The sequence below is a fragment of the Triticum dicoccoides genome, chromosome 2A (genome assembly GCF_002162155.2).
Source record: "Triticum dicoccoides isolate Atlit2015 ecotype Zavitan chromosome 2A, WEW_v2.0, whole genome shotgun sequence".
Lineage (NCBI taxonomy): Eukaryota > Viridiplantae > Streptophyta > Magnoliopsida > Poales > Poaceae > Triticum > Triticum dicoccoides.
The window spans coordinates 704954684-704973482 of record NC_041382.1 but is presented as its reverse complement, the minus strand read 5'-3'; the positions used below and the strand labels follow the sequence as shown (position 1 = coordinate 704973482).

The window sequence follows — 18799 nt, the reverse complement described above, 5'->3', positions numbered from 1 at the left end:
CCCATGTCAAGCCCACACTAGCGGTCTGGGAACCGGATCCTCTAACATCCTCAAGGGATGTCACGTAAGCTACAGTAACCGTGACATCCTTTCTTCACATCTATATGGTTAAACCTAAAATGATTATAATTAATTTGCAAATTACAAATCTACTGTATACATTTACAAAGATTACATACAAACAAAATTATGATGCAATAAAATTATTTTTCGATTTATTTTTGTACATGCTACAGTAAATTTGCACAGTAATTGCTATAGTAACCCTGCCATTCCTTCTCCGTTTTACACACGCATGTCACTGTAGCTTCGTGACATCCCTTGAGGATGTTAGAGGATCCGCTTCCAGCGGCCTGGGCTCTGCGTTCTCGCGTGATCAGCTTGTACGTACGTTTAGCTCCAAAAAAGCTCAAGGAAAATATTAGCTTGTACGTGGAATAGGCTCATAAAAAAATGTACGTAAATTAGTCGCCGCTGCTCCGTGCCCTCGCCCGCCCTAGCTCTAGCTCTTCTCCCTGACCTATTGCTCCCGATCCTATTCATACGGCATAACTGCGACCGCGCGACGCAGGCACGCAGCCTAATTCCAACCAACAGAAACTAGCCAAGGACCCAAGGTTTAGCACATCAGCACATCACACCATGCATCTACTAATCTCAATTCTCATGTTGTATCATTGTTGAACATATACATCAGATTTTACTAGTTTACATGTTCTGGTTATCTGACTTGTAATGCTACGATTCTATGAAAAAATCCTATCCTGTACATGTCCTAAAAATTATAGTGACCGTGATGCAAATTATCTTGTATGAGTAATTATTTGTGATGCAAATTTTCCCTATGTCAAACTTATCCAATAGCTAATTGTCACACTGCAATTCAGCAGTTATGAAGAGAAAAGCGTTGTCAAACACTGTCCACGTTAATTCATTATTTAAGCAGGTTGCTTCTAGTTCTCCATTGAAAATGTTAATAAGGCTGATGTGCAAGTCATAAATCTGGTCCATTGACACTCATGATGTCAAATTGGGAGCCGCCACCAGACAAGCAAGTTGAAGCTCTAAGAAGTGCCTCCAAAATATTGATTTTATTTTAAGCGCCAAACGAGAGACTTACTTGGGTTAAACGTTGAAAAAATTTAACATGTAAGTTCTCTTCCAGTGAAATTATTAATTTTTTGTCATGTTATTGGCAATTGTAAAGGTAAATTTGAACTTATACAATTGTATCAATGTTTTGGAATCGTGTGGCATGTATTACAGTATGATGATTGTTATTTTTTGGTCTAGAAAATTTTTAGGAACTTGACTTGGCCCCCCATACCAAAATCCTGGCTCCGCCCCTGCTCACCGGTTGCAGCATTGTGGTTGAACCGATCATAGCTTTTGGTGTCGCCACTTCCAGCATCCCTCTCTGTCAGTCGCAGCATCGACAAGCGTGATCCAACGTCGTTGATTGTCAGTCCCAGCGTCATCGGGGCGTGGCTCCCGCACGTGGTTGTCGCAGTTGCACCATCGCTGGCGGCCGATCCCAGCATACCTCGCCGCGGTCACACGTCAGGTGGCTGCCATTTCGAGCACCAGTGGCTGCTAATTGAAGCACCAGTGGCTGACATGGTGCAAAATGATCGATATGTAAAATCCTAACAAGTAATTGCGAGGATTCATGCCGTAACGTCCACTTTACATTGTGAAAACTCCAACGTTCGAATCAAACGGTTCAAACACTTTTAGTCATCTAATGTCGAGCACCAAATCAGTCTAGACCGGACAGGACGTTCGAAATCCCAGATACCCTCCTCAAAGTGGGAGGAACCTTAGTGGAGTCTGGACAGTCTGCCCTGTCCACTATCAGTTGGACCATGTCTCCCCACAACCCACGTCAGGAGGGCCTCCGCACGGTCCGCTGCTTGCATGCACGATGAATGATCCTATCCACCCTCATCGTACTAAAATTATGTGGCGCGCCAGGGTCGACTACCCCCCTTCCTAAAGAAGATCGCCGGTGTAATCATGGTTGTTTTTTTTTCTTTCTTTTTTAGTGAAAAACTCCACAAAAATTATTGATAATGAAAATGTTTACGATGATAAATGACTTCTTAAAAAATGCTAAGTGGGATAACCAGGACCTATGCTAGAGCTACGTAAAAAGTTCTACGTAATTAACATAACGAACCAGGTGGATGAATATGATTGGAGGTAAGGCGAAGGACCAATAATGCTACATTCATGAATGATTACGGGGAGGTTTCACGGACCCCTTCCTTTAATTCTCTCCACCCCCTGATTTTTAGGTGGGTGGGGCCAGTTGTGTAGCTAGGATTTTCCGACGCCCCGAACCAACTACAAAAGAACAGTTTAAATGAACAGTGGTAAAATGTGAACAGTCAACAAAGAAATGCATTGCCACGCCCTAGGCCATGGCCAGGGTAGCCTGGGGCCTAGCTACGCGCTTGGGTGGCGCCCTCCCTCCTTCTTAACCCCAATCACCATTTGCCAAGTCATAATTACACGGTAAAACCCCCGTAATCATCTGTGAATGTAGCATTACTCGGGGAAGGACGGGTCCATCCCCTAAAAATAAGGAGGGAGAGGTTTAGTTGTTAGGTAGTTTTCCTAAAGTGGTACGTAGCTCTTGGTAGACGCGGGATTTTTGGATAACTGGTGTCACAAGTGCACGATGAAACGATACCTCCGGTTACTGAAAACAAACAAGAGAAACAATCATTTTGGGTTAAATTTCAACGCACAAGTGACATGTCATGCAGGATCTGCGTGTCCATTCTTGAATCTTTGAACGATTCCACTACTCGCTGTTGTTACATAATCTGGTCAAGATACCTACGCAAATTGGTCGAAACGTGCCAAGATGTTTGTGTAAATAATATAGCCGGCGTGATGTGACAATATGGTGCGTGCCAGATAGCACTTCTGGGGTTGGAATCACACTGACAGGTAGAAACTGTAGCTTGCTTTTGGATCTTAGCTGAAATCTTATGAAGAGTGCTACTTGGAGGGAGTATTAGACGTTTTTGTAGGCCTAAAAAAACCCTGCAAACAGGAGAGATGCGAACCTGTCAAAGAACCTCTTTTCAGTCATGTTTGATTGCTACTCCTAGTACAACGATTTGATGATTTTGATGTGCAACATGAGACTAGTCTTAAGCTTTCACTGTCATCATCATTATCATCGTCATCATGGGAGCAGTACGTGTCGATTTCAGGGTTAGGGAAAATTTTAGATCAAGATTTCAGGGAGAATTGACTGATACTGGTTGGTTTAGTGTATATCTATCTGCACATGGGCGACGACTATAGTGTTAAACAACAACAACAACAACAACAACAAAGCCTTTAGTCCCAAACAAGTTGGGGTAGGTTAGAGGTGAAACCCATAAGATCTCGCAAACAATCATGGCTCTGTCACATGGATAGCAAGCTTCCACGCACCCCTGTCCATAGCTAGCTCTTTGTCGATACTCCAATCCTTCAGGTCTCTCTTAACGGACTCCTCCCATGTCAAAATCGGTCGACCCCGCCCTCTCTTGACATTCTCCGCACGCTTTAGCCGTCCGCTATGCACTGGAGCTTCTGGAGGCCTGCGCTGAATATGCCCAAACCATCTCAAACGATGTTGGACAAGCTTCTCCTCAATTGGTGCTACCCCAACTCTATCTCGTATATCATCATTCCGGACTCGATCCTTCCTCGTGTGGCCACACATCCATCTCAACATACGCATCTCCGCCACACCTAACTGTTGAACATGTCGCCTTTTAGTCGGCCAACACTCCGCGCCATACAACATTGCGGATCGAACCGCCGTCCTGTAGAACTTGCCTTTTAGCTTTTGTGGCACTCTCTTGTCACAGAGAATGCCAGAAGCTTGGCGCCACTTCATCCATCCGGCTTTGATTCGATGGTTCACATCTTCATCAATACCCCCATCCTCCTGCAACATTGGCCCCAAATACCGAAAGGTGTCCTTCCGAGGTACCACCTGGCCATCAAGGCTAACCTCCTCCTCCTCACAGCTAGTAGTACTGAAACCGCACATCATGTACTCGGTTTTAGTTCTACTAAGCCTAAACCCTTTCGATTCCAAGGTTTGTCTCCATAACTCTAACTTCCTATTTACCCCCGTCCGACTATCGTCAACTAGCACCACATCATCCGCAAAGAGCATACACCATGGGATATCTCCTTGTATACCCCTTGTGACCTCATCCATCACCAATGCAAAAAGATAAGGGTTCAAAGCTGACCCCTGATGCAGTCCTATCTTAATCGGGAAGTCATCAGTGTCGACATCACTTGTTCGAACACTTGTCACAACATTATTGTGCATGTCCTTGATGAGGGTAATGTACTTTGCTGGGACTTTGTGTTTCTCCAAGACCCACCACATGACATTCCGCGGTATCTTATCATAGGCCTTCTCCAAGTCAATGAACACCATATGCAAGTCCTTCTTATGCTCCCTATATCTCTCCATAAGTTGTCGTACCAAGAAAATGGCTTCCATGGTCGACCTCCCAGGCATGAAACCAAACTGATTTTTGGTCACGCTTGTCATTCTTCTTAAGCGGGTGCTCAATGACTCTCTCCCATAGCTTCATTGTATGGCTCATCAGCTTAATTCCACGGTAATTAGTACAACTCTGAACATCCCCCTTGTTCTTGAAGATTGGTACTAATATACTCCATCTCCATTCTTCTGGCATCTTGTTTGCCCGAAAAATGAGGTTGAAAAGCTTGGTTAGCCATACTATCGCTATGTCCCCGAGACCTTTCCGCACCTCAATGGGGATACAATCAGGGTCCATCGCCTTGCCTCCTTTCATCCTTTTTAAAGCCTCCTTCACCTCAGACTCCTGGATGCGCCGCACAAAACGCATGCTGGTCTCATCAAAGGAGTCATTCAGTTCAATGGTAGAACTCTCATTCTCCCCATTGAACAGCTTGTCGAAGTACTCCCGCCATCTATGCTTAATCTCTTCGTCCTTCACCAAGAGTTGGCCTGCTCCGTCCTTGATGCATTTGACTTGGCCAATATCCCTCGTCTTCCTCTCCCGGATCTTAGCCATCTTATAGATGTCCCTTTCACCTTCCTTCGTGCCTAACCGTTGGTAGAGGTCCTCATATGCCCGACCCCTTGCTTCACCAACAGCTCGCTTTGCGGCCTTCTTCGCCATCTTGTACTTCTCTATGTTGTCTGCACTCCTATCCAGGTATAGGCGTCTGAAGCAATCTTTCTTCTCTTTAAGCGCCTTCTGGACATCATCATTCCACCACCAGGTATCCTTATCTTCGCTTCTCCTTCCCCTGGACACTCCAAACTCCTCCGAGGCCACCTTACGAATGCAAGTTGCCATCTTCATCCACACATTGTCCGCATCCCCTCCTTCCTCCCAAGGGCCCTCCTTAAATACCCTCTCCTTGAACACCTGAGCTACCTCCCCCTTGAGCTTCCACCACTTCGTTCTAGCGACCTTGGCACGCTTATCCCGCTGGACACGAATCCGAAAGCGGAAGTCAGCAACCACCAGCTTATGCTGGGGTACAACACTCTCCCCGGGTATCACCTTACAGTCTAGGCACGCACGCCTATCTTCTCTTCTCGAGAGGATGAAATCAATCTGGCTAGAGTGTTGGCCACTACTAAAAGTCACCAGATGTGATTCTCTCTTTCTAAAGAGGGTGTTAGCTACAATCATGTTGTAGGCTAGAGCAAAGCTTAAGACATCTTCTCCTTCTTGATTCCTGATGCCATAGCCAAAGCCCCCATGCGCCCCTTCAAAACCTGTGTTAGATGTACCCACGTGACCATTGAGGTCTCCTCCTATGAAGAGCTTCTCACCAATCGGTACACTCCTAACCATGTCTTTCAAGCCTTCCCAGAACTCCCTCTTGGTGTTCTCATTGTGGCCTACTTGCGGGGCATATGCGCTGATAACATTGAGAACCAAGTCCTCAGCTACCAGCTTGACCAGGATAATCCGGTCCCCACGTCTCCTGACGTCTACCACTCCATACTTGAGGCTCTTGTTGATCAAGATGCCTACGCCATTTCTGTTTGCAGCCGTCCCCGTGTACCACAGCTTGAAGCCGGTATCCTCCACCTCCTTCGCCTTCTGTCCTCTCCATTTGGTTTCTTGGACACAAAGGATATCAACACATCTCCTCACTGCTGCATCAACTAGCTCCCGAAGCTTCCCTGTCAGAGACCCTATGTTCCAGCTACCTAAGCGAATCCTCCTAGACTCGGCTAGCTTCCTTACCCTTCGCACTCGTCGAGTCAAATGCGAAGACCCTTGCTCATTTTCCACTACATCCGGGCGCCGATGTAGCGCGCCACTAAGGATGCGACGACCCGATCCTCGCTCACTTGCCACCGTATCCGGATCAAGATACGGCGCGCCACTTGGGGGGTGACGGCCCGGCCCTTGCCCATTTTCCACCACACCCGGGTTCCGATGTGGCGCGTCGCTGAGAGGGTTACGCCCCAACGAAAATCTTTTGGGTTTCATCTCCATAAGAGTGGCTGAGTTTTTACGTTGGCTAGCCAAGCCTATCACAACCCTCCTCCTTTACCCGGGCTTGGGACCGGCTATGTTGAGACAACATAGGCGGAGTTTATAGTGTTAAACAACACGTCTGTCAATAAATATGGTGCATAGTCAAACTTTTCTAGGCCTTCTTTAGTTTGGAGGAATTTCATAGGAATTCTAGAGGATAGGATTTTTATAGGATTTTTTCCTTTAGAGCCCTTTGGTTCATAGGAATAGATTCCTATTCCTACATAGGATTGGTTCCTATCCTCCACATTTCATAGGAAAATAAAAATGAGCCTAGACTCAATAGAAAAATTCCTTTGGTGTCAACCAAATGACATCTCGTTTCCTATTCCTACTCATAGAATTTGAGGTACATGCCATCTCATTTCCTACAAAATTCCTATTCCTACGATAATCCTATCCTATGAACCAAGGACATTTTCAAGGCGGATTCGTAGACCTCCCGCAATCGCCCGTGTTATCCGGACCGCAAAAATCATCCAATACCGACTTGTATGGGTGGTCCGGACGTGATTTCTCCCGTAAACCGAAGACAAACGTGGGGAGATTTACGGAAGTCTGGACCGATCTCAAGCCCGCTTCAGACCGTCCTGGCCCACCAAAAACCCCTCCCCTCTCCCGCGCACGCTCCTACCCGGCACCAGCTGCCCGCATTCATGCCGCTGTACAGCGTGCCGCTCAACATTGAAGACGGCTCGGGGCTGATGCGACCTCTCACTGCCTCTGCCATTGAAGCGCCGCGGCGGCCAATGGTGCCGCCCGCGATGCGTCTCCGGTGTCCGCGCATGTTCAATGGAGACATGTGACTGCACGGGACGGACGGATATCTACCACGCCCATTCGATGCCGCTGATCGTTCTTCTGCCGCCATTAAGCAAGCTCGTCGGCTGAGAAACCCACTCCGGCGCCGTGCATTGACGCACCCGGACACCTCGCCTCACCGGAATCCGCTATATAAAGGCGCCACACCCGGCTAACTCCACACCACAACACCAGTCCCTTCACATCCTCCTCCCTTGCAATGCATCGCCCATGACCGCCAGCGGGAAAGCACTGTGAGACAGTCTGCAGCCGGAGATGAAGCACGCGGTGGATGCCCTTGCCGCCTCTTGGCATAGCCGTCGTGCCAGGCCTACCACGAGGCAGGTGGTGGTGGTGTTGTGCACCGCTTCCTTGAAGGCATCGTCTTGGAGCCGGCGGGGATGATGGGACCGACAATGGCTTGCTTCACATGGTTTGTGAGGAAAATTGCTCACCTTTGTCCGGTGTAGCGTCTGATTTGGCAACCATAATGATGGCGAGTTGTGTATGGTCACGGCAGGGCTCTGGTAGTCGAGTATGTTCGGCGTGTCCGGTAGGTTTCTCTTTGTCTCAATGTGTCATCATGGAGTCGGGGCTACCTCGATGGAGCCTAGGCGGTGACGTTGATAGCTGATTGGTGGTCTTCGAGGTAGTCCTGGCCATGGGAAGCTCGGCCCGGCCCGAAAAAGCCTGACCCGGCCCAGCCCAACGCTGCTCCCGGGCCAGGCCCGGGTCTAGGTTTTTTGTCTCGGGCTTGGCTAGGCCCGGCCCGAGGTTTGGCCAGGTATACTTCGAGGAGGTCTAGCTTGGGTCGTGCAAATCATGCATATTTCTTCCGCATGTGATCATCTTCAAAGTCAGAATTGTCTCGTCGCCATTGTTGGTGGTCCGTTGTTTGGCATAGCTCCTTGTAGGTTTTGTGCGGTTGCTGTGGTAGGGGCACCGTTGATACTTGTTTGCAATGAACTCTGAGTCGCTTGCGCGGAGAGGAGTGATGATGGTGATGTTTGCATTCGACCTTCATGGTGGTCCTCTCTTCAACAATGTGGGTGGATTTTGTTTTGATGCCCAGATCGACGCGCCTTCACGGCATTTGTAGCAGTTTTTATCTGATTTCACCAAATTAATTTGGCAATTCTCTTTTTTTCATGGTGCTACAAGACAAATATTTTAGCCCCAATTTAATAGAAGTCTATCACGTGTGTGCCATAGTCAAGCTCGAACTAATGCACCTCAATCATGCATCATCTGGACGGCGCATGACAGGTTTGAGTGAGATGTGGGGGCAGGACTTCCAAACATGTAGACCAAAGTTGCTTACCCTGTTGGCGTGGGGTCCTCCACCGTAGATAAAATAAATATCACCCAATCATGGTGGAAATGGATGTGAGCTCACTGGCATCAAACAATTGGAAACAATTCGGCGACCTGGTCAGTATATATGCTGCTAGGAAGCCAGGGGTCCGTCGCTCGTAGCACTCACTTATTAGCGAGGGCCGAGGGGTGTGAAGGAAGAACAACAACAGGTGAACGGCGAGCAGATACAGACACCATCTCGTTCTGCTCTTGGAGCAACATGTCGAGTCCTCAGGAAATCCAGCTCCAGGTCAGAGGTAATCCTCCTCTACTTGCGTTCCTCGAGCGTGATTATGTGTATCAGCTGTTTCGGTCAGTCCTGATGGTGCAAACAATTTGTTTTCGTGATGTTTAACTGGCTGCGTTCCCAGTTCCCACCGGTAATCTTGGGAAGGCGGTAATTCTTTGTCAAAATGGTCGTCATGATACGGTGCCCGGCGATCTCCATGCGTCTGGCATGGCCTGTTCTTGCTCTGGTCGCGGCCCTTCAACTAGCTAGCAACGCAGTTCCACAGTAAATTTACCAACTAGCAACAAGCATCCACATGTAATTTCTCCACCTTCTTCAAAATATCCGCCGCCTAAACACTTCCGCCAAGAAAAAAGCAATCGAAAAAGGAGCTACCTCACTCATTACATCTGCAGTTCTGCACGTCGTGCATGTAGCTTTCATGTGGTAGTATTTGATTGGAGACAAGCAAATCATTGGAGAGTGGAAATAAATACAGAGCACCCATACCATACCGGTCATCTTATCTTCATGTGAGTGAATTCAGAAGTTGTTTCTTACTCCCTCCGTAATCTAATATAAGAGCGTTTAGAATACTAAAGTAGTGATCTAAACGCTCTTATATTAGTTTACAGAGGGAGTACAAGCAAATATCTAAACCAGTAGTTGGAACTTGGAATGGAAGCAAAGCAGAAACACGTAGCCCTGGCCTACAATCAGAACTCAGTTTCAGTTTCTTCTGCAAAAATGAACCGGGCTTTACTGATGCACTTTGGGAGTACTAAAGAGATCCACTCACTAAAATTACGTCACCTTTTCTGTCCACTGATTAAGGTAGTGTCCCGGAGCAAGAAGAATCGGGCCATGGCGAGAACGGCGCGGGGCCGAAGGCCGCCGAGCGACGACGGCCGGGGACACGCGGCGTCAGGTGGTGGCTGATGGTGCTGCTGGACATGCTCGTGGTGCTCTGCGGGCAGACCGTGGCCACCCTGCTGGGCCGTTACTACTACAACTCCGGCGGCAACAGCAAGTGGATGGCCACGCTCACGCAGTCCGGCGGCTCGCCCCTGCTCGCCATCCTCCTCCTCCTCACGCCGCGCGACCCCGTCGGCGAGCCCCGGCCGGCGGCGGCCAAGATGGTGCCCATCTACCTCGGGCTGGGCACCCTCATCGGCTTCGACAACCTCATGTACTCGTACGCGCTGCAGTACCTGCCGGTGTCCACCTTCGCGCTGGTGGCCGCCACGCAGCTGGCCTTCAACTCCGTCACCTCCCGCCTCATCAACGCGCAGCGCTTCACGGCGCTCATCGCCAACTCCGTGGTGGTGCTCACCTTCTCGGCCGCGCTGCTCGGCGTCGGCTCCTCCTCCGACGGCACCTCCGCCGCCGACCTGCCGCGCGGCAAGTACACGCTGGGCTTCATCCTGACGCTGTCTGCCTCCGCCGTGTTCGCGCTCATCCTGTCCCTCTTCGAGGTCACCTTCGAGAAGGCGGTCCGGGGGAGGACGCTCCGGTGGGTGCTGCGGGTGCAGATGTGCACCAACTTCGTGGCGGCGACGGTGGCGGTGTGCGGGCTGCTGGCGTCGGGGGAGTGGCGGACGATCCCGGGGGAGATGGCGGCGTTCGAGGACGGGAGGGCGAGGTACGTGGCAACGCTGGTGGGGACGGCCGTGTCGTGGCAGGCCATGTCGGTGGCGACGCTGCGGCTGATCACGAGGGTGTCGTCGCTGTTCGCCAACGTGACGGGCACCGTGTCGTTGCCGCTGGTGCCGGTGTTCGCCGTGGTGCTGTTCGGGGACCGGATGACGGGGATCAAGGCCGTCGCCATGCTCATGGCCGTCTGGGGGTTCCTCTCCTACGTCTACCAGCACTACCTCGACGGCCGGCGCGCCGCGGCCATGGGGGGTCAAGGTGGAGCGGCAGAGTGCTGCGTCTGCAAGGCGCGCGCGGGCGGCGAGGCCGCTTTGCCCGCCTGAGACGTCCCTCGTGCTCGTGTTCGTGGCCAAACAAAGCTAAAATTACAGTAGTGGTGTCCTAATAGCACTCTCTCTTTTCTTTTTTGAAGATCATTCCTACATCCTGTTTGTTGGAGACTTAGAATTCAGGCCAAGTATTTTAGAAACCATAGTATACGAAAAACAATGTATTATAACATGCAGGCACGAAATGCCACAGCAAATACCTTCTCCAAATATTACTCTAATCAACTGATCCTAGCGGAAAATGACATGAGATGGTATCAATCGTTTTTACAGGCTTTGCTCATTTGCTTGCAACTAGTATATCAGTGGCAAAAGACAAGGTGAAACACACAGCCAGTAGCAAGGCGATATGGATATGAGCAAGAGCGAAATCCAGTTGTTTACATAATAAAACACATGCTTTGATTGTCATACCAGAACTACCACATAATAGTGCAAAATTCAGTGCTTGGCGATAGCCAGCATGCATGGGTTTGACGATCAAATTCATTAGTACAGTCGCCCGCACTAGCTAGTCTTCCCCTTTCCAAAGATCAGCAAACTCGTCGGGCTCGAGGGTGTTCTCCATCTCGTGCATCTTCCTCCTCACCTTGGCCTTCACCTTCTTGGCGTACTTGCCTGCCTTCTTCCGTTTCTCCAGTGCGCGGATCTGGTGCTCCAAATCAATGAAACCGTTATTAACCCCCGGGTGTGGATCAGTACATGTCAAAGCATACATGAATATGCATACCCTGGTGAGCTGTAAATCTTTTTCCCCAGAACCACAAAAAGATACCAACCAGACGATAGCACTAATCTATTCCAGGTTTGCAGATCAATCATGATTAGTTAGTTAGGTCCAACAGAATGGAGCAGTAGTGTACAAGGAGTACTGTATCTGAGAGAAACATAATGGATGACACGCATTTGAATGTTCCATTCCAATGGTGCAAACACGATATGCATCTCATTTCATGAAAAATGTGCTCCTCATAATACCATATTTGATATCAAATCCCATTCCAGAACACAATAAAGCTAACTGTGCACCAGCGGTACCAATAAATAACATGACACTACAGATCATTCAACTTGTCGATTTTCTCAGTTCAACTTTTATTTCAAGCAAAGAAACACAAGAAACAGATAATATAACTATTCCTTGATGACCAAAGAGGTAAGACCAGATTTTCATTACAAAGATGTCTGAAATATATGTACTTAGTCCAAATCAACTGGTGAAAGCAAGCTATACCTGATTGGGAGACACATAGAATGGGTTCTCGAACAATGTGGGGCCACCAAAACTACCACCAAATATTTTTATTGGATTCAAACAGAACCTGGGGCCAACCTACACACAGCAATTTCATTAGAATATTGATTAGCAAACAAGTTATATAAACCATCAAGATATAAGCTCACACTACTTTTACCTCAACAAGTGTCATTTTATCTAGGCCTCCTTTATCAACTTTGTCAATCTCATTGTGGGGTACAGATATCTGTCAAGTATATCATTTGATAAGTTTCAGATGGTGTTAATAACTTGACAGGTTTTAAGTATTGAAACTTCATCGTAATCAAAACTCTAAAGACCAAGACATCACCTGGTAATTTCTGAACCAAATGTGGTCATCCACAATGGAGAACACAAAAACATGATCATGAAAAGGTTTTGCCTTCCTATGATCTTTTGGAGTAGCAAAAATCTGCATTTACAGCAATGGGCAATAAGTTAGCTCTGACAGTCTATCATTAAAAGAAGAGCATGTCTCCACTGGATTACTAATTTGACTATATCGAAGTATATTATCACCTCTGCTATACTAATATAGCCTGGGTTATTAAATGTGAATCCTTCCTTCAGAGGCCTATATTATTATAAACATAAAAAAGAGCAATAGTGGATGCATTACACCCACATGCTAGTCTGTAACTACTGTGTGGACAAATATGATCTTACCGTAAACATGCATCAAAAATCAAGTTTAACCTCTTTTGACACCAACTAAATAAGAATAAATTGATCTTGCAAAAACCGAAGTTTTCTTTTTTAATACAGGTCAATATCAGCTTTGTTCAAAATGCTGATAACACATGCAGCATAATGTAACAAGCCAAATCATCACGTACTTGTGTTATCATTTCCTTCAAGAGCTTCCAATGAGGTTGCTGGTCAAAATTTGAAGAAAATGTTAGCAGAGGACGTGACCCTTTCAGATGGTTGCCGGTGAGCCTCAGTTCCTCCATGGTGTGAACTGCACGTAAATGTTACAGGATGGTTGGGCATTAGTAGACGAATCATCACGATAAAAATACACACAGTACAAAATGCAGTGCATAGTAAAACAACTGAATAACTACTATTGGTGTGAGAGTATACCAGCATTGACTAGAAATTTCACTGATGGCCCTGCAGGGGACTTGACCATCCAAAGGTAAAGATCTTTCTGTTTTCTGCACTGCAATATACACGCAGAAGATGCTTCAATATAAGAATTAGCAACTCTAGGGCATATTTAAATTGTCTAATTTTAGAGCGATAGTAAAACAACGTGGAGTTGACAACTTTTAAACATTGTGAAACAGATAACAGACAGTGTGGATTACAAAGCTCAGTAAGGTTCACACCAGAACAATGATATGGATCAGAATTAACTCTGAAGTTGATTTCGCACCACAAACAACTAACCAGTTCCATGTTAAATGCAGTATGATTTAGCAACCGTTAATGTTCCTATTATGTACTTCTCCTATCAAAGTAGGCAACCTTGAGGTGGTCGAAGATAAACTATTTCCATCAAGCTAGCAAGCAGGCAGCGAGCATAGTATGTGTGTAGTACCTCGAAAAAGAGGCAGCTGGAGCAGCTCCTGAGCTCGACCAGCTCGTTGAGCGCGCTGCCCTTGCTCTGCTTGGACTCAACCTTGCTGTCCTTCTTGGCGTGCGGCAGCAGCGACACCACGTTCTGCATCAGATGCCGGTACCTACGCACAGCGCAAACCAATCCGCAAAACAATCAACACCCCCCACAAAAGCATTGGTCTAACAACCACCACCAGAGAACTCCAAGCAGAGAGGGTAACACGCTCACCTGTAAATGATGCGGCGGGAGCATGTAATGAGCACCTTCTCCTTGTTCCGGAAGAGCGGCCCAGCGTCCTTAGAAGCAGGCTCGGCGGCCGAGTCCTTGAACCCAAAGAGGGTGCGTTCCGGCCGCTCGGGGGCAGAGTCATCAGGCTTCTCTACGGCAGCAGAGGCGGGAGCATCGGAGCTGCGCTTCCTCTTCTTCGCCATGGGGTGAGACGCTGGGGCTTGAGCACTTGAGGGCAAGATCTACTTCAACATTGACACTAATTATTAGATAACAGAATCACGAGGAGCACAAATGTTGGCATCGCAAATGCGTCACATATCAATAATCCATTCACATTGCTAACGAAGCACCCATACATCTGGACTTATCACCCAACAGAGAACACTTGCGCGCAAGAGACCGTTTCTAGAAAGAAAGAAAATGCATTGCTTGGCGAAGAGGGACCCTGTACTTAATCGACACCAAGTCATTTGTTTACCCAATGGCCAGCAAGCGCCACAAAGATTGTGTGTTCTTACAAATACGTACATACGCATGCTCTGCTGAACTAATCAGTGTGCAGTGCGAAACTTGTACTGTCGCAGAACGCAGGCCATGCCGAACTGTTGCCACCGCTGGACGGGCGTGGGGCACACGGAGCACAAGAGAACGCAGGGGGAGAGGGCCCGAGCGAGTGGATTTACCTATGCCGGGGTCGAGGAAGAAGCGGCCACCGGAGGCGCGGCGCGGGGGGCAGAGCTGTGGTTCTCCGAAGGCACTCCCGGCAACAACGCTGCGGTGGTTCGTCTGGACAAGGTAGGAGGAGGAGGCGGCGGCGTGGAAGTCCAAGGAAGGAAGGAAACCCTGAGTTTCTGGGCGATGTTGATGCTGGGCTGCGGATAGTCCACTTTTCATCGTGTTGGTGGGCCGGGTGGGCTGGGCTGGGCTGGGCGTGTGTGTGGCGAGCCCATTCAGATTTGGATTGGGCTCCTCGCGGACGCGGCTTGCCTGTTCCGATCCGAAATACCCGGGTTCTGGAGTAGTAAAAAAACCGCCAATCTCCATGGTTTGGCGTCTTAAACCATGCAGAGGCGAAGGCTAGGAATCATGAGATGATGAGAACGGCCATGAATCTCAAGGATCCAAAGTAAACTCCTAGTCCTCATGTTCTCTTTTCATTCGTTCTTTTCATCCAATTGCTTACTTTTTCTTCTGATTTTTTTCAAAATTTATGTTTGCAAGGAACCATATTTTTCATGTTTGCAATTCAAAATTTATTCAAAAGTGTTTGTAGAAAATTCTCGCAAGCTTTGCTGCTACTAGATACCCAATGGACTTGAAACATGATAATGACAACCATGCTGGTGCATGCAATTCAGCAAGACTTAAAGAGTTGACAACCTAAACATGCAAGCACACTTGCTCTGTGTTTTGAAATCCGAATGCAGGAATTTCAAATATCAGAGTAGCATTGTTTTAGATAGAGGTGAGCATAAGGTAGAACGGTACAGACAGTCATAAGCTACAACTTGGTCCAACAATATGAAAAGGGCTTTCCCCGCAAAAAAAAAAAATACGAAAAGGGCTTGCTCTCATAGTTTCCCCTCTCTTGCTACAGCCAGGTTAAGAATTACTCAAAGCACACTCACAACAGTTTTGCTGCTTAACTACTACTAAGGGGGGTCTGGCAACCTCTTTTCCTTGCTAGTGCATCTTGCAGGAGCCATCACTAATTCCTGCATGACAATACAAAGGGGACCAATGAGCTCAATGATCGGTACAAGTAAGCTGCTTTGGTGATTTCAGTAGCACAGATGCACGTTTGCTTAGAAAGCGTATCGACTTTGACCCTAGTTTCTTGTTTAAAGGATAAAGGAAACTTTTGTTTAGACAAAGCAAGCTTTCATTGCTGTAACAGAAAACTGTTTCAGGAAAGAAAAGAAAAAACAAACAATGATCTGATGTTTTTGCCTACCTGCATCACACAAAAAGAAAAGAAAATCATGACAGGGCACACCAAGAACTCAGTGTGGAGTTTTTCTTTGTTGCAATGATCTGATGTTTCATGGATCACCAGGTCAGGCCTTAATCTGCCTGTCTGCATCACCGAAACATTTACCTTGAGATTTCTAAGGTGGGTGTCAACGATTCATGTGCCATATAGGCTGATGTTCTGATGCCGCGAGAGATTCATCACAAATAAAATGATAGGCAAAAAGAAAGAATCTAGGGAAAATGAAAGGCTCTCAGATGATTAAAGATCAAGTAAATGCCACACAGGTGATTGAACACTAGCGTATGGGTATGGTTGAACTAGAAGCACAGTAATGTATGCGTTCAGCTGCCATTCAGATGCTATCATCGCCAAAATGAAAAATCAGCTACATGCATGTACCTGCGAGTCTTCCTGCGCTTGACCACTGTGAGTTCTTGCACACGATCGGCCATGTACTCAGTACACTCCGTTAGGGTGGCTTTCCGGTCCGCCCTGTAGTTCCATAGCTCATAGACGGTGCTCCTGTCGCCTAGGCAGTTGTACTCTTTCATCTCCATCAGCGCATTGATGACAGCTTTGTAGGGGCCTTCTCCCCATTCCTTCTTCAGTTCTTGCAGCTTATCATCATTGACATTCAGAACCTCCTGACAATGCAGCAGCACGTGATCTTTTAATGTCGATAATTGGTCAAACACAACTGGTCAGATGCCAAGAAGCTTTCCACAACTGTCAATTGACATACCTGATGATTGCCCTCGACCGTGACCATGTTGAAGGGATTCCAGCTTACGTCAGTGATCCGCTGCTGCCACAGTGAGTACAGCTTACTAGACGCATCAGCGGCTTTTGTTGTACGGAACTTCTCAGCGCAAGCAATCTCGAACGCCTTCACATTCAGTTTGCCCATTTCCTTTATCCCGATGATCCGCCCGCCGTATTTATCGATTTCAAGGAATTGCTGGAACAATGACTTACATGTCACATCGGCTACCATATCTATGAACTATGCAATATCTATCTACATATATCTGGAGAAATATTCCATGGCTCTGAGCAAACCTTGATCAGATGTTCACGCAGGGCCACCACGTCATCATCTGTGCTTGGTGGAACAACTGAGGTTTGGCCAACAATGGGGTTGTTTACCAGCATGCTCCCAGGACGCTCTTCTGCCAGGTCAGGCTTGTGAGCATCAATTCCCAGAGGACCTTGAGAAGGCACTTCCTGGTGCCTCATTGATCTTTTCTGCCCCTGCTTCGTACCAAAACTTTTATAAGCAAGACATGGTTTATCAAGGACAAACAGTAGACAGAAAGGAACCTACCAAGTTACATAGACTGAAGATATTTTGTTTTTGCATATATGTAGACTACAACAAAAGATATATAACTCCTGAAGGTGTTAAGTTGCATGGCATGGCAATATGATGAACAGATAAAAAATGTAGAAAAAATAATGAACAGATAACACTGCGAAACCAACACATTTTACTATACGTTGGTGTGATTACCTTACTATTACTAGGCTGGACATGCTCAGAAGCAGAGCAATTCAGTAGCTCAGGTAGATTTTGCTTAGCTTCCCAGTCTTGAAGCTTCTTCTTTACAAGCTCCAGCTCCTTTTTACTGAGAGAGGTCTCCGCGCTTCCTGCTGCAAGCTCCTTGTTTACTTCCACAATCGTTTTCTTTGCCTCCTCAAGTTCATCTTTCAGTGCTGCCAAAACGTCCCCAGTTACCATGACATTTTCACATCAAAACTGATATTTTAGCACTAAATAGTAGATGCACGACAATGATGAAGCTTCTCAACAATGTGTTGTGACACATGCCAATGATCACAAGAGTTATCGGGGTCCTATAAGAAACTAATTTGGAAATAGAGAACCATATGAAAGAGATTACAGACCACGATAATCCTGCTGGAGCATCTCCTTTTCTTCCATGACTTCACCAACAACAGCCTTGATTTCCATGTACTCGAGGGCAGCATCCCTATGATAGCATATCTTGGACTCAAGCTTTGAAACCAATGATCCAGCGCGGGCCATTGCCATGCCCTCAGCCATAAAGTCTGCAGGTCCAGTAGCCAACAGAGTATCACGGCATTTACACACCATGCGCACAGTTCCACAGCATATCATACAAGTTATACTTCTAGAACTCTAGTACGAGTCTTTTCTAAAAAAAAGACTTCTAGTACGAGTGTTGTTGTGGTGGTTAGCTATGGCTTTTATCTGACAGTTTGTGCCTCCATGAGTTAAAATTCAGGTGCTTATGTAGAAAAAAGGAGTACTTAAAGTGAATTTTGAACATGAGTAAAAATCAGGGAGTAATGCTAGAGATACACTGATGAGATCCAAGAAACAGGCAGAGAAGACCTCACCTTAGCAAATGGAGCACGCCGAGATGGTAAGAACCAGCACCACTGTCCTTCAAACTGGTCTGCAAAGGGAAACGGTTAATCAGGTGAGTGAAGGGATTTGTGCAATTAGCACCCCACAAAACTGAAATCTAGTTGCCCTGTATGTAGGAGTACTACCCAGAAGAAACCCATAAAACATAGCAAGAAAACGAAAATTTCTCCAACATTCGAAACAAGAAGAAAACAAAGAGAGTCGCAAGATCTAAACCTGCTCTTTCAGACACGCATCCCAAAATCAAAAGTTTAGGGTTTCGAAGAAAAAAAACACTAAATTCAGGAAAAATGCTTTCTTCCAAGCCTCCAAAAAGAATAGAACTTGCGCCGGGTGAAGTACTGCCTAATGACAAGAATGCAGTGTGTTTTTCCCCCTTAGAATA

The 18799-nt window shown here is 47.0% G+C and overlaps 3 protein-coding genes across 6 annotated transcripts in view; 1 reads left to right on the top strand and 2 right to left on the bottom strand.

The window, feature by feature from the left end:
- The first annotated feature begins 8856 nt into the window (after positions 1–8856).
- On the top strand, positions 8857–11089 carry LOC119356417 (probable purine permease 11). The gene is made up of 2 exons (XM_037623372.1): positions 8857–8995; positions 9802–11089. Exons 1-2 carry the CDS (start codon positions 8959–8961, stop codon positions 10941–10943), a joined length of 1179 nt encoding a protein of 392 aa, XP_037479269.1. The 5' UTR covers positions 8857–8958; the 3' UTR covers positions 10944–11089.
- Positions 11090–11210: 121 nt separating this feature from the next.
- On the bottom strand, positions 11211–14880 carry LOC119356418 (ribosome biogenesis protein BRX1 homolog 2-like). 2 transcript variants are annotated; one of them, XM_037623374.1, is made up of 9 exons: positions 14710–14880; positions 14024–14268; positions 13775–13916; positions 13315–13393; positions 13065–13189; positions 12539–12640; positions 12365–12433; positions 12184–12282; positions 11211–11598 (listed from the first exon to the last, which is right to left on the bottom strand). In XM_037623374.1, the coding sequence occupies exons 2-9, from the start codon at positions 14224–14226 to the stop codon at positions 11461–11463; spliced, it is 957 nt and encodes a 318-aa protein (XP_037479271.1). In that variant the 5' UTR covers positions 14227–14268; positions 14710–14880; the 3' UTR covers positions 11211–11460. The 2 variants fall into 2 exon arrangements, with proteins under 2 accessions (XP_037479271.1, XP_037479270.1); XM_037623373.1 differs by having other exon boundaries at positions 14024–14265.
- A 518-nt stretch (positions 14881–15398) lies between these two features.
- LOC119356415 (factor of DNA methylation 1-like) overlaps positions 15399–18799 on the bottom strand; it is a 4291-nt gene continuing 890 nt past the window's right edge. For 2 of the 3 annotated variants that reach the window (XM_037623369.1, XM_037623370.1), the window contains exons 2-8: positions 18384–18442; positions 17907–18071; positions 17512–17714; positions 17061–17255; positions 16744–16959; positions 16401–16645; positions 15399–15741 (exon numbers count right to left, since the gene is read on the bottom strand). In XM_037623369.1, coding sequence (XP_037479266.1) covers positions 15735–15741; positions 16401–16645; positions 16744–16959; positions 17061–17255; positions 17512–17714; positions 17907–18066 — 1026 coding nt within the window. In that variant the 5' untranslated portion in view covers positions 18067–18071; positions 18384–18442 and the 3' untranslated portion in view covers positions 15399–15734. The remainder of the gene's footprint in view (positions 15742–16400; positions 16646–16743; positions 16960–17060; positions 17256–17511; positions 17715–17906; positions 18072–18383; positions 18443–18799) is intronic. The other variant, XM_037623371.1, reaches the window with a different exon arrangement.

Bases quoted from the DNA above. Each gene is read 5' to 3' on its own strand.
- LOC119356417 (XM_037623372.1), top strand. From the start codon at position 8,959: ATGTCGAGTCCTCAGGAAATCCAGCTCCAGGTCAGAG. The intron at 8,996-9,801 runs GTAATCCTCCTC...CCACTGATTAAG, and splicing joins AATCCAGCTCCAGGTCAGAG to GTAGTGTCCCGGAGCAAGAA.
- LOC119356418 (XM_037623374.1), bottom strand. From the start codon at position 14,226: ATGGCGAAGAAGAGGAAGCGCAGCTCCGATGCTCCCGCCTCTGCTGCC. The intron at 13,190-13,314 runs GTATACTCTCAC...ATTTACGTGCAG, and splicing joins GAAATTTCTAGTCAATGCTG to TTCACACCATGGAGGAACTG. The intron at 12,283-12,364 runs GTAAAAGTAGTG...TGCTGTGTGTAG, and splicing joins ATAAAATGACACTTGTTGAG to GTTGGCCCCAGGTTCTGTTT.